This window comes from Temnothorax nylanderi, unplaced genomic scaffold (genome assembly GCF_030848795.1).
Source record: "Temnothorax nylanderi isolate EJ_2023f unplaced genomic scaffold, tnyl_v1.0 TNYL_tig0130_pilon, whole genome shotgun sequence".
Taxonomy (NCBI): domain Eukaryota; kingdom Metazoa; phylum Arthropoda; class Insecta; order Hymenoptera; family Formicidae; genus Temnothorax; species Temnothorax nylanderi.
The window spans coordinates 441,803-456,807 of NW_027249192.1; the positions used below are offsets into that span (position 1 = coordinate 441,803).

At 40.1% G+C, this 15,005-nt stretch overlaps 2 protein-coding genes across 6 annotated transcripts in view; both read right to left on the reverse strand.

Moving 5' to 3' along the window:
- The window catches only part of LOC139776816 (epoxide hydrolase 3-like), a 55,782-nt gene extending 43,802 nt beyond the window's left edge, over positions 1–11,980 (reverse strand). For 2 of the 4 annotated variants that reach the window (XM_071713776.1, XM_071713774.1), the window contains exons 1-3: positions 8,559–11,415; positions 8,190–8,465; positions 7,914–8,074 (exon numbers count right to left, since the gene is read on the reverse strand). In XM_071713776.1, coding sequence (XP_071569877.1) covers positions 7,914–8,074; positions 8,190–8,465; positions 8,559–8,761 — 640 coding nt within the window. In that variant the 5' untranslated portion in view covers positions 8,762–11,415. Of the gene's footprint in view, positions 1–4,040; positions 7,532–7,913; positions 8,075–8,189; positions 8,466–8,558 lie in introns of those variants that run through there. The other 2 variants (XM_071713775.1, XM_071713777.1) reach the window with 2 other exon arrangements.
- A 196-nt stretch (positions 11,981–12,176) lies between these two features.
- LOC139776815 (phosphoenolpyruvate carboxykinase [GTP]) overlaps positions 12,177–15,005 on the reverse strand; it is a 34,633-nt gene continuing 31,804 nt past the window's right edge. For both annotated transcript variants that reach the window (XM_071713770.1, XM_071713772.1), the window contains exons 7-8: positions 14,276–14,542; positions 12,177–13,082 (exon numbers count right to left, since the gene is read on the reverse strand). In XM_071713770.1, the coding sequence (XP_071569871.1) occupies positions 12,624–13,082; positions 14,276–14,542 (726 nt within the window). In that variant the 3' untranslated portion in view covers positions 12,177–12,623. The remainder of the gene's footprint in view (positions 13,083–14,275; positions 14,543–15,005) is intronic.

The following is a 15,005-nucleotide window of genomic DNA, read 5'->3' on the forward strand; positions in this document are numbered from 1 at the left end:
CGGTGTACACAGCGGTGTTAGCTAGCGTAGTTAAGCGGTTTAGCGAGCGGAGATTCTGTGCGATTGACTTTCGACAAAGAGCCCGGTGCGCGACGAAGCAAGCTCTTTTATACGGGAGCTTCTTCTCGCAATAACCAATTGTTTCGAAGCGTTGTCGGTGACCTCCGATTTTCCCTTGTGATTGGCGGCACAGGGCTATGACACGCATTGAGTCGCGCCTGATTGGCAATCGGCGGCCTACGTCACCGCATCGCGTCGACGCGAGACGAAACATTGCTAACCGGCCGTTAGCAATGTTGTTGTTTGTCACACCGGTGACTGTTTATAGCGTGGGTTTCTCCATCGCGCAAGGACATGAAAACAGCGTTTTGGAAACGTCTTGAAAGGTATTGATTGCGAAATGCCTTTAGGGAAGCCCACGTTATAATGCAAAGTATTCAGAACTTACATATTTGGATTAGGATTTTTATTGAAACGATGAACTTATAGTACAGAGAAGGCACGCGCATTGTGCCCTTTCATTTGACGAGACCGATGCACGCTACGATGCACTCGTGATCTCAAACAATAATGTTCGCTTGAAATAAATAACAAGACAAAAGTTTAAAACGCAACATATCGCCCGCGTGAATATAAACAATAATGTATAATGTTCGCTTGAAATAATATTCACGCGGGCGATATGTTGCGTTTTAAACTTTTGTCTTGTTATTTATTTCAAGCGAACATTATACATTATTGTTTATATTCACGCGGGCGATATGTTGCGTTTTAAACTTTTGTCTTGTTATTTATTTCAAGCGAACATTATACATTATTGTTTATATTCACGCGGGCGATATGTTGCGTTTTAAACTTTTGTCTTGTTATTTATTTCAAGCGAACATTATACATTATTGTTTATATTCACGCGGGCGATATGTTGCGTTTTAAACTTTTGTCTTGTTATTTATTTCAAGCGAACATTATACATTATTGTTTATATTCACGCGGGCGATATGTTGCGTTTTAAACTTTTGTCTTGTTATTTATTTCAAGCGAACATTATACATTATTGTTTATATTCACGCGGGCGATATGTTGCGTTTTAAACTTTTGTCTTGTTATTTATTTCAAGCGAACATTATACATTATTGTTTATATTCACGCGGGCGATATGTTGCGTTTTAAACTTTTGTCTTGTTATAATAAATTAAATGTTCGATGATCGATATTCGTCTAATGTGATATTTGAATATATAAATATGATTTTATTTATATACATAGCAAATTAAATATATTTAATTAAATATCTTTGATATAATTATATCAAAATAAATTATGATAAAGATATAATTTGCAGAAGACAAGTATTTGTTTATAAACAAAAAAATATTAGTTCAATTCAATTCAATCATCTTTATTTCACTCCCCTTCCGGGGTTGGAAAGGGGTTTTTTTCAGGAAAAACGTTCCCAAAAACCTTTACAATTATACCCAGCAAACACGGGTATATTACTGTTATATTAGCTTGATAAAACGAAATGTAACACGCAATATAACACGATTGTATCAGGTTATGTACACGTTAGTGGTAATTTCCCACTCGTATGTATTGCAGTTATATAACGTTAATCGAAGGCATATATAACATGTAATATAATCTTCAAAGATGTTATCAAATGGTTATGTAACATGTATGTAAATTTAATAAAAAGTTATATAACTGTAATGTAAATTATAGAATTGTGTTATGTAACTGTTAATTTCTTGTTACTGAATAAAATGTAAATATCATAAATATCAAATTGCTTTTTTAAAACTAATTTCAACCAAAACTAAATCAAATTTTGATTACTTTTGCATGTAATTAATTACAGAATTTGATATTTATATATACATAAATATTAAGATTTGTAATTAATTACATGCAAAACATAATCAAAATTTAATTTAGTTTTGCTTGAAATTAGTTTTAAAAAAGCAATTTGATACTTATGATATTCACATTTGTAACAAGTATGTAACAATTAAAATTATTAGAACCATATATTGCTCTAAATTAAGTAATAAACAACAGTAATTATATATAAGGTTTTTATATCTTTATTATTATTATATATATATATATATTTATATATCATATATATTAAAATAAACAAATGTTTCGCTCGACAAAGTAACAACTAAATAAATTCAAACGGCCAATTTCGATCATATATATTATTATAAATTGCAATAAAAGTCATATCTTTCTTATAGACTAAGTTGTACACTTCTTCTTCTACATAGAAAACTAATATGAAGAGAATAAAATCTGACAAAATAAAAACAAAATGCTGTGGAGGTAGGATATCGGGAGAAGGTGCGTCGATTCCCACAATAACGAATCTTTTTCAATATCTAAAATCTCGCTCTATTTATTCATGCTCTATGTACAGATAAAATATTTCTTTAATATGTATAAGTAGGTGGTCATGTGAGAATGTGTAGGTTATAACTGTGTAGTGTAATATTCTCATTCTAATGTGTTTTTAGAATGTTAGGGACCTCTTCTTCATGGAACGAATTTTCCGCGGGATAGAAAGATTACGTCCGGGAGTCCCTGGCTTGCCTCTTGGAGTAGACGGAATAGGACTGAATCGGGCCCGAGGAAGTCGAGGTCGTGGAGGAGTCTTGAAAATAGATTCCGTCTGTGTTGATACCGAAATCCCAGGATCGCTCGGTTTAGGAGGTAAATCGATGAGTTGTAGCTTCCAAGGTAGTAATGTCTCTACTTTGGAGAACGGAAGTGGATTTTTTATCCTGATAACCGGCTCAGTGACCGGAATGGTAACAGGGATAAACTTCCACCTCGTCTTGAACTCAGGAGCCGGAATGGTGATTGGGATAAGCTTCCACGGTGGAGTCTCTTCCTCAGAGATTAGGTTAGGACTCTTTGGTTTCTCCTCAGGAGTCGGAATTGGAGTTGGAGTAGATGGAACCTTGGCTACCACCGATTTTAATGTCGCCCGACGGGCCGGGTCAGTATGACCCCAGTTGGCAATCGGGGTAAACCTCCACGTCGTCTTGGTCCTCGGAATAAGCTTCCACGATGGAATCTCTACCTTAGAGATCAGGGAAGGATTCTTCGGAATACCCTCAGGAGCAGGAGCAGGAATCGGAGTTGGAGAAGGCAGCGCCTTGGTCTCCACCGGATTCGGTGTTGCCCGATGGGCTGGGTCACTATGACCCCGAAAACCTTTCCGCGGCAGGGTGTCGGTTGACTTTTACCGCAGCAAGTTAACGCCCTGCAAAGCAGGTATAAACGAAGGCCCCAGAAGGAGCGCGCTTCGTATCAAACGGAGGCCCTGAAGAGCAAACTCCGAATGTCAGGGGCCCTGGTAATGAGCACACCCTGTCAGGGGCCCTGGTAGTGAGCACACCCTGTCAAAAGAGAGTTATGTCAGGGGCCCTGGTAGTGAGCACGCCCTGACTGGCTATCTCAAGGAAAGCTGGAGAAGCCCCGCTGAGCTGCCCTTTATATAGCAGTCGATGGGGAACTTTTCTTACGAGTAAATCCGCCGGCGATGCGCCGCGTAGCGGGCGCGCGTCGAACTGTCCGGCCGATCGATACCGTGCCGTCCCCCGCGCCGCGCGCCTCCCGTCATACTGCCGGCGTCGCGTGCGCGCTGTCGCGCGGTCGTGGCGGACAGCTGACCGCCACAAATGCCAATTAAGATACATGTACATATATATATGTATGTATTGTCACGTCTTTTTCACTCCCGGTCGTACCCGGGGCGTGCGACGGATCAAAAGGGGTCCGGGGAGAGAAGGGTGATGGGCCTCTCCGACAACTCCTCGCACGGCTCGGTAACCCGACGCGAAACTTTAATATTGGGCGCCAGACGCGTAGACACGCGTCCACGAAATACTCCAAAACCGCGCAAATCCGGAAACACAAAACGCAAGGAATCCGGCGTGCGAGAGAGCGGCCAGCTCGACTAATGAGTATGGGCGAGGTTGATAAAAAGGCAGCGCAACATTCGGCGGGGTGACGCGTAAATCATACTCACATAGTTAATGAATTGAGAAAACAAGGTTTATTGTAACGAGTCGTGTAATTGTTGAACAAAAGAAGAATGCAATTATGAAAGGCAGACATTAATTGTATAATTAATAAGAAAAAGGAAGATGAGAATATCAAACTCAGACCTTAGATAAATTGTTCCGATTGTAAATGAACGCAGTTAGATAGCGTAGCATGAAAGATTTTAGTCTCGAGCTTGGATAAGATACAGTAACGGAACAGATTAAATCATACGTTAATTCACAGCAGACGCGAGGGATGCGTCGTGATCCAGAAAATTAAACTTACAACTAACATAGAATATCGGCAAAACGACACAGCCGAATATGACATAACCGGGATAAACGCGAAATCATAGTATCAATAACACGAAGTATCGCGAAAGTGTCGTGGGCCACGCTCGGAGTGCGTGAACGCCACGTCCAAAACCGCACAGAAATTCTGTCGCCAAAGTATCCTACTCTAACGCAAGTATCTTAATCTAACGCGAATATCTTAATCTAACGCGAGCGATAATTGTAGCGCAAGCCACGTCCAAGCGCAACACGTTATTGCCAGCAATACTTTAACGCAAAGAATGAGAGGCAGAGGCCCTCGACCTAACACAAAATACTGTAGCTAACGCGAAAATACGAAATTCTCGCAAGTAACAACGCAAGGTGCTAGAATTAACGCGAGAACACGAAGTTACCGCGAGTAACAACGCAAAATACTATAACTAACGCGAAAACACGAAATTACCGCGAACGACGGAGGAACGCAATAATGAACGCGAATGCCATTCTAACGCGAATCGTATCCTAACGCAAACACGGGCTGAACGCAGTCATTCGTACGCGAAAATCAAACGGGACGCAATAATAAGTCACCGCGAATCATACGTTAACGCCGGAAACAGCCCAACGATTATTTTCTAACGCACTTGACATCCCAACGCCAAGATCCACCGAACGCGAGTAACATTCCAACGCGAATAATCTCTGAACGCACTCATTCCAGCGCGAGAAACGACCAAATGCAATTATTAATCTAACGCAAATAATATCTCAACGCAAGTACCAGCGGAACGCAATTACTTCAACGCGAAAAATAACCGAATGCGAATTAAATGTTACTCTGACGCGAATATCCTAATGCATAAAATTGCCGAACATGAAATATTCGAACGCCATTACTGCCGCGTGTGGAATCTAAGTCCCGACCGTACGAATTGCGACGCATAAAGAAAACGCGCGGACGCGAACGCGAAGGTCGCGAGACGGGACGAATTCCCGATATCGGAACTCGTCATCGACGCATCGACCGTGATCTCCAGAGGCCCGCAAACTTCGGTCAAGATCCCGTGGCCACGAGACCATTCCGGTGCCCCTCGCTATCGTTTTCGATCGCGAAATCTACGCTTGGTCGGCGAGCAACGTCGACATTGAATTATTCCCGAGGCGAGAGCGCAACCCGGAGGGCGGTATCGTGGCTTTACATGCTGAATATTACCGAGGCAACCTCACCGTTCTTCTGCTCTCCCTGGAAGCTCCTCGCCGTCGCCCCAAGGGTCAGGAGAATCGCCAAATCGACCAACAGAATCGCCAAGAAGTATTATCGCGACAACTTTTACGCGTGCGAAGGCTATCGAGGAAGATCCAGGAGTGCTCCCGAAATTTCGCTCGATGGCGGAATCGATTGCGCGCCCCACCCCGGGCGTACGCAGCCGCTCGACGTTAACGCGCGGACCAATTAGGGGCGAGCCCGCAAGCTCGCGATGTATCCTTGCGCAGGGCTGACAATTCCGGCTCCCGCAGGGCGCTTAAGGTTTCCTCGCGCGTATGACGATTTCGCCGGGATCCTTCCCGGTAGCGGACGAGACGCTAACGTCCCCGTGTTTTTCGTTTCGGCCCGGGAGTGGTGGCCATCCACCCCGGAGTCCTTTTTGCAGGTGAGGAGGGCAGGCGAAGTTCATTCCGTTCCGGCGTCCCGGGGCCCTGCCTCTACGGGTCCGTCCTTCGCCGTATCATGCGCCACGCGCGTGTCCTTCCGCGCTCCCTTGCGCCCGCCGGCTTGCGAGTCTCGCCGCGGTCCGCTCGCGTCGATCGATATCCTGGCTCGATTCCTCTCGGTCGAATCATTCCGCATTTTACGATCCGCTGCATCTCCTCAGGAACTCCAGTCTCAGCTCGGTGAGGCGCCACGTATCAATACAAAATAACAAAAAAAAGGATCAAAATACGGAAACGCAATTATAATTATGCCCCTGGAGATCTCTCGCTCTGACTCTGTAAACCGTCCTCGGGCGCGAAACGAATAATTATTGAAAACCCGCGCCTTGTGACGGCGGCGGGGCGCTGCCACGATGCAGCGGAACTGCAACGTCACAGTATATGTACATGTATGTATGTATGTACAATGTATTTACGTACATATTAATATCACCTGCAACAATCTATAAGTTCAGTCTCTAGGATTATCACAATTATGCAGAAGAACAAATATAGATAACCTGACTTAAAACTCAGAATTGCAATAAAAGACGCAGACATTTTTCTTATAGACTAAGTTATCTACTTCTTCTTCTACATAGAAAACAAAACTGAAAAGGAAAATAAAATCTAAGAATATTCGAATAAAAGCTAAAAATGACAATTTAGATACATATACAATTATACATACATACATACATACATACATATAATATATATGTATACACATCTGATGTACAATGTATTTACGTACATATAATAATATCACCTGCAACAATCTATAAGTTTATCACAACTATGCAAAAGAAGAAATATAGATAACCTGATCTAAAACTCAGAATTGTGCAATAAAAGGCGCAGTCATACATATCTTTCTTATAGACTAAGTTGTACATGAAAACATGAAAAAAATAAAATCTGACAACATTATCGAATAAAAACTGAAAATGACAATTAAGATAGAAAAAAATTGAAAACCAAATAATACTCGAAAGTACATACGAAAGATAGAAACCAACGGCTGTGGGATGAAGCAGTGTATCACCGTAGTAAATAGACACATTTGTATTGATGTAATAATCATTCTCTCTCTCTCTCTCTCTCTCTCTCTCTTTCTAAATCTTTTCATTTCGCATCGATCCCTATTTCGTAGCGATACAATGATACACAGGTAAACACCGTTTATTCTATTCGATCGCGTCGCGTAATAATCGCTTCCTGTAAAAAAAACACTCAGGAGAAACAATCGTTTTATGCGAAATTTCCAAAAGCTTGTATACAGCAGTCGAGCCTAAGTCTATTGCGTTTAACGAATCTACGAGTTCGAAACACGAGTTTCTGCTCTCTAAACAAACATTGTCTAGGGCGAACGGTAAAACGTTAGCGAGTTTCGCCTTCTTCGAGATCGCAGACGTTTCCTCTTGCGTTCGAGAAAACGCTCTGTGTATCGTTATGTTTGTGGGATCGTCGTTTTTGAAATTCCTTTTTTGTTCCTTTATAACAGCTTCCGCCTGGTTAGAATAGCGGAATTGCCAAAAATTTCTAACTCAAGTTTCACGTGAAAAAAAAACAATGCGACTCTCTATGATCGTACGCGAAAGTTCGATATATATCGCGTGATGTATGATTGATTCGCGATAACGTAAAGTAAAATTAATTATAATGTACATATTTCGTAATGTAACATCTGCACGTGCTACGCTGAGTCTTTTAAAAAATTTGGATCGAAGCTCCGGTTTCCACTTATCAAAATTTATCAAAACGTATTGTGCACGGATCATAGAAAATTACATGGTATTTTCACAAATTATTGTTTCGATTTTTTGAGTAAAATGTAAGAGAAGAATAATATATGATGTAAAAATTATTTTGTAAGAATTAAGATTAGTTTACCTTTCCTACTGAAGGCATATTTATATGCCTCGATATAACTTTTCTCTGTGCTATCCTGAGATATTTGAAGATGTTGAAATATATCGTTAATAATAATAGACAAATCCTCTTTAAGCGCATCTATTTCTGGCAGAAACGGTAGTCTGCTGAAATGTATCCACCTGAAACGCCACATTGTTTGTCATTAAAATGCGTAAATATAAAATTTTATATTTACATAGCACTTGTCAAAATTCTGACGAATCTTCGTGAATACAATTTCGAAGATATACCTACTTTTTATCTAACGCAGAATTTCTTGATACTCGATTCCAATAAAAATTGGGATGCGGACTCGAAATGGCTACGAATTTGTAAACGATGTCTCTGTGCAGAGTGACCTTGTACCACTCCAGAAGGCCTCCTAGGTCATGGCCGATTATATTACACGTCTTCACGCCGAGAATCAAAATGAATTGTTTCAACTCGTCTATTAAAATTTCGATCTTGTAAGATCGCCCATTGAGCGGCTTGTCGCAGTCGCCGAATCCCTTTAAATCTATAGCCACAACTCTAGAACAGCATTGAAAACATGAATCATAATCAATACACTAAAAAAACGTGCGCTATGTGAAATATTTTATGAATAAAAATTATCGAACGTACCTGTAGTGTTCCGCGAGACATGGGATTTGTTTCCTCCAAGTTAACCAACAGTCCGGGAATCCATGCAATAATAACACGAGCGGTTTACTCTTGTCTCCCGCTTCTACATAGTGGAATTTAACACCCTGCGTAAAGAAAAATGAATGTATAAAAAAAACGGAATTTTTTTCTAATGTCTGAATTATATCAATTTGTTCACACATTTTAAATTTAAAATAGAAAGTGAGCTTTATGTAAGAATTCCTCTTCACGATATTTTGCTTTGCGGCTTAGTGCGAATACAATAGAGATATGGCGCAATTATGATAGCATAATAATACAGCGTGCGTATCGAGAAATGAAATTAAATTACATCAGACTCTTGTGTATACATAAACGGCAGCTCTCCTTTATGGATTTGTAATTTCCCCATCGATGACGGAGGGAATCCTCCGTCTGTTTTCCAGACTAAACAATTTGATATCGTCGTAATTTTTCAAATCTCCCGATAAAGAGACAGGCAATGAACTTGCAGCCGGTGCCGGCGATCCCGCAGCACTACTTAATTGAATATTACATTTGTTGTTCAGCAGACACTAATTTTCTGCGAAAAAGTTCAAAGCACATGACAATCAGCGAAAGAGTTTGTTTAAAGATGTATTGGAATCTCACCGCGGATTATCGTAATTATCGTCTCTCGCCGGCGTCGCGTCCTTTCACGAGCGACGGGCCGTCGCACGCACGAGACACCCGCGAACGCGGTTCACAATCACGATTTCCCACGGACGGGCGCGGTCTTCCAAATGTATATCGTCGCGATCGTGGCACGATGGCACTAGCGGAAGCTGCGAAGCGGAAAGAGACCGCGACTTGCGCGCGCCGCTATGGCGCATGCTATCGAGGTTATATAATTCCGGTAATTGAAATTATGTTATATAACATTTATATAATATCAACGCAACCGTGTTGTATAACACGCATATATTGCAGTTGTATTAATGTGCATTTATTATAACATATAAATAACGGAGCAACATAATAGTTTTATAACCTAGTTATATTATAATAATAAAGTAAAGTTATATAACTGTTATGCTACTACAGTATAACACCTGTTATATTATCTGTTACTCCTACGTTATATATCAGTTATAATTGGTGTTTGCTGGGTACATTCAGTCATTAATCACATACATTTCATATGGCGTTTTCCAGGGACGTACCCAACCCTTTACATATATACTCGCGAACCAATTATACATTCATTATACCCATGATCCAAGCGACCTAACATCATATTTCCACATCTCTCTGCCTCCTTCCTTCCTGGCGGGCCTCTTCGCTTTTGTCCGGCTATCCCCCACCTTGCGTTCGGCGCCTTCCTTCCTTCTTTCACTGTCCTTACTTACTTTTTTTCCTATCATCCTCCTCCTCGTCCGACTCCATCAACAGACTCTCTTCCATCTTTTTTGTAATCTCGTCCTCCTCAGTCCTCTTCCATCTCCCGCCTTCCTCCTCTCTCCTTTCTTTTCTCCTTTCTTTCTCCTCTCTTTCTCTTACCCTCGTCTCCACAGATTTATCCTCGTCCATTTTCACCTTCAATCTACTCCCTTCCTTTCTCCTTGCCTCCAAAACCTTCCACTTATCCTCCTCGCTCCTCATCCTTACTAACATCGTCATCCATTCTCCTCTCTGTCCTATCATACTTACCTCTTTTACCTCCACTTTCACCTTTAATCCATCCGTAAACAGTTCCTTCACCTTCTCTCAATTTAATTCCTCTCCTCCCCATCTCTCTTTCTCAATCCTTATTATCACATTCTTCCTTCTCTTCTCGTTGTCGCTCTTTTCAAACTCCTCCGCCCACCATTTCCTCTTACCAGTCTTACCCTTACTCTCTTCACTATCATTCCTCTTCCTTTTGCCACCGCTTTGTTCCATCCTGTCCACCTTTCTTTTCAATCTCTCTACCTCCTCCTTCATCTCCTCCTCTCTTCTTTTACATTCCTCCTTAACTTCCTTTATCATCTTCCATACTTTCTCTTCCACTATCTTTTCCACCACCTTCTTCTCTATTATTATCTTCCCTTCCATCTTTCTTTGGTTATCTGTAACATGCACATATAATTACTTTCCTCTCCCTTACTCTGCTTTCTCTCCCGCCCCCCTCTCTTTCTCTCTGACCTATCACACTTATCTCTTTCACCTCTACCTTTACCTTTGATCCTTCCGCAAACGATTCTTTCAATAATCACCGCTTACCTTTCTACTACCGTTTTCTCCGTCTCACAGTTCGCCCGCTCTACTACCACCACGTGCGTTTCTTACATGTTCACCTCGCTCTATCGATTCCTTCCTTCGATCTCTCGATCTCGCCGCTTATCCGTCGACACACGTTGCGAAGACGCGTGTTGCGCATCCGCCTTAGTTCCTTCTGCCGCTCTCGCCTCTTGTGCCATCTCCTCCGTCGCCAAATCTCACCGTCAACTTAACCTCTCTCTCGGGCCTCCTCATCTCCAACAGATTTCCGCCGTCCAGCTATATTTTCCACCTCGTCTCCATTTACTCCACCTCCTTTCGGCTTCCTTCACGCCTACCTTGTGCTTCCTCCACCTTCCATCTCCCCTATATCACCTTTTTCCGATACTCTTTTCCTCCCTTTCCACGCTCCACCTGTTCCCCCGCCGAGGGCCACGGGGGATCTCCCCCAAAAAATATTAGTTATTTGTTATAAAAACATTTTCATCAATTCGCTTTATATCTAAAATACAAAAGATAATCACAGAAATATAAGTTATTTTGTACATTGTAAGCTTATAGATGATGGATAAACAAAAGTGAAAAAATTCTCAATTTGATTATTATTTAATAGCTAGATTACGTTAAAAATTTTTGTTGAAGTTATTTGGAAACTTGCATAAATAATTACCAACTCGAATAAGAATTATTAGAAACTTTACATTTTTTACTTTAATTAATAAGAATTATTTACTGGTTTACATGCAAATGTCGGATAATCCGATAGATGGCATTCGATGAGATTTGTTTCTTGTATTTAAAATATGACAAACGATGGTATAAAGAACGGTACATAAATCAAGTGTACGGTACAATTTATATCAGTTGTATCGGAGTCCAAGCTTATAATAAAATGGCACACTTTTGAATTGAATCGATATATTTATGATTTTATAGCGTTTTATATCCCTTTATGATTTTTAATTATATCTGAGCAGATCTGGATACTTTTGGTAAATAATTACATCTCGACAGATCAAATTATATTTGATCAGATCTGGTTATATCTGTTCAGATCGAGCCAGATAGAGACAATTTGCAGATCTGGCCAGATCTGATAAACCAGATCTGGTCATATCTCGGCAGATCTAATTCTTTTTTCCCGGGTCAGTATACAACGGCTTTAATATCAGTGCGCACTGAGTACATCCAATCGAATTCGTTATAAATTAAACTAGGATCAACTTTAGCGATGATTTATTATTGAAATGAGGAAAAGTTGTCAAATATTTAAAAACATGATCAATAAATCTATACAATGAAATGAAGTAATTATTTCGTTATTGAATATTGCAAAATAAAAACTATACAAATAGGAATAGCAAAACTTCATTTTTCATATATTTTAAATATTAATTTATTTTAATAATATTTTAAAACGATTTGGTTATATATCAACATATGCAATATTAAAAATTAATTATAAAAGAATAACATTACATATTTATTAAAAGGAAGTCGAATTCTATTTATCAAAGACTTCCCTAAAGCGGACATCGTTCTATGTGAACAATTATTATCTTTCTCCTATTTTTTGTACAATCCTTCATAATTTTCTTTCTACACTTTAATATAAAATTATTGTGTAAAATCTTGTGTTATACAATGTAACAATGTAGCACATCAAACAAAACTTTTCTATTTTTAAGATTGTTATTATGTCGATAAAGTCTTATTACATAATTTTGTACCAATATCATAATTGTATTACTATTGTAATTTTATATTAAAGCTGCGAATACTTGAAGAACATAAGTAGATTTAATATATAATTATAAAATAAGAAAATTAAAGATTATTAATGTTATCAGAGAGTCGAATGAGTTCCATTGCAATAGCTTCGGGTAAATCATTTCCCACTTGAGCGTCAAAATATTCCTTCAAATCTTTGACTTCCTTTTGCCAGAACGTTTTCGGTAATCTAAATAATTCCGTCATGTTCACGTCATCTTTGAGATTTTCTAAATTGATAGATCCTGGTTTCGGCAATAAGCCAATAGCTGAGTCCTCGGCAATATCTTCGCCATCGATCCTTCGAAGAATCCAATCGAGGACACGTGAATTCTCACCAAATCCTGGCCATAAAAATTTTTCGTCCAAATCTTTCCGAAACCAATTTACGTGAAATATCGCTGGCAATTTGGCATTCTTCACGTGTGCCATACTTAACCAGTGCGCGAGATAGTGTCCAAAATTATAACCAAAGAAAGGTCTCATGGCAAACGGATCGTGCATAATTACCTTACCCTACAAAGTATGTTAGATTCAGTCAGTAACGTTGGTTTGTAACATTGGTTTTTACTTCTACGTATTTTATAAACGTATTTTACACTGAAATCAAAGATTTGTTTTTTATTGCTGCACTGTTGAACTAGGGCAATAAGGTAGAGTGGGACAAGTATACTTTGTTTCACTCTAACTTATTGCACTAGTGTGCACTAGTTCAGCAGTGCAGCAATAAAAAACAGACCTCAAGATACACGGTAGTGTCTCGCGCCAAGTATACGCGAAGTGAGACCGCACCGTGTATCTACGCGATGCGACGAGTTGTGAGTACTTGAGATTTATATACTAATGCAGGGTCTACAATGCGAGTCGTAAGTCATAAGAAATTGACCAATCACAGTCGATTATTCTCCTCAAATTCGACTGTAATTGGTCAATTTCTTACGACTTATGACTTATGACTCGCATTGTAGACCCCACATAACTGGAACGCGCGCTGCTATACAAAGCCACCGTAGGCGAGCGTTATGAGAGAGAAGTTCCTCCCTTATTTTTGTCTAGCCCACAACGTAGTCAAGAGTGGAGAGGATGGGGTGGGGATAAGATACAGGACGATCAAGAAGAACAAACAATGACATCAGAGGGCTGCTTGAGACACTTTGCTCTCTCTCTCTCTCTCTCTCTCTCTCTCTCTCTCTCTCTCTCTCTCTCTCTCTCTCTCTCTCTCTCTCTCTCTCTCTCTCTCTCTCTCTCTCTCTCTCTCTCTCTCCTCTCTCTCCTCTCTTTCCCTCTCCCCCTCCCTCCCTCCATCTCTCTCTCTCTCTCTCTCTCTCTCTCTCTCTCTCTCTCTCTCTCTCTCTCTCTCTCTCTCTCTCTCTCTCTCTCTCTCTCTCTCTCCCATATCGCACAGGCAGGCCTAGCGCGCGCTCCAGTTAGTAGAGAAAAGTCCCCTATTATGAAACAGGATCCTAATATGAGATATGTTAAGCTAAAAGGCCCTATATAGGCCCCATCTGTTGATCCCACCATGAAAAAACCCCGCCATCTCATATTAGGATCCCTATCTCATAATAGGGGACTTTCCTCTATATATTTCAGTGGTATTTTAAGTTTACATAGAGACCAGATTTATATTGAAATCTGCATTTGTTCTTTTGTCCCATTTGATTGAAATAATTAGATTTGGCGCAGCGTCAATATAAATGTTAATATACCTTGTGTTCAGCGGCGGCTGTAGCCTCAGATCTCATTGCAGCACCGATAAAAACGCCATGTTGCCAGTTTCGAGCTTGATAAACCAAAGGTACACCTTCGGGTCTTCGTCCTCCGAATAGTATAGCATCGATCGGGACCCCAGCTGGATCTTCCCAAGAAGGATCAATAATGGGACATTGTTTGGCTGGAGTACAGAATCTTGAATTTGGATGAGCAGCTGGTATTTTAGAACCTTTGAACCAATCGTTGCCTCTCCAATCTACCACCTATAATAAAATAAAAATATTATATATACATCGTATTTTATAATATTGTATATTTGTTAATACATCATACAGATGGCATTGCTATAAAGGGCGCTCACGCTCCCTACATTTTTACGCTCTACGTTATCCTTTTATTCCAAGACTGTAGCTCTCTCGACTCTCGTGCGTATACGCTTGTAATAAACTGTCTAAACATATTTCTGCAATAAACGTGTCTTTTTACTTTCGCCCTGCTGTACAATACTCGCTGCGCTCAACAATATTTAGTAATACACACTACTATATTAAGCTCCAAGCGTTCCCAGTAAATATTTGAGAAATATTTACAAAATATCGCTACAAATATTTATTCTTTACTTACCATAAGTATTATATAAAAAAGTGTCCAAATTAGAAACTTGCACATTGCTTCCTCATCATTACAGATCGCTATCATTGCTCCTATTTTATTTCGCTCACAAAG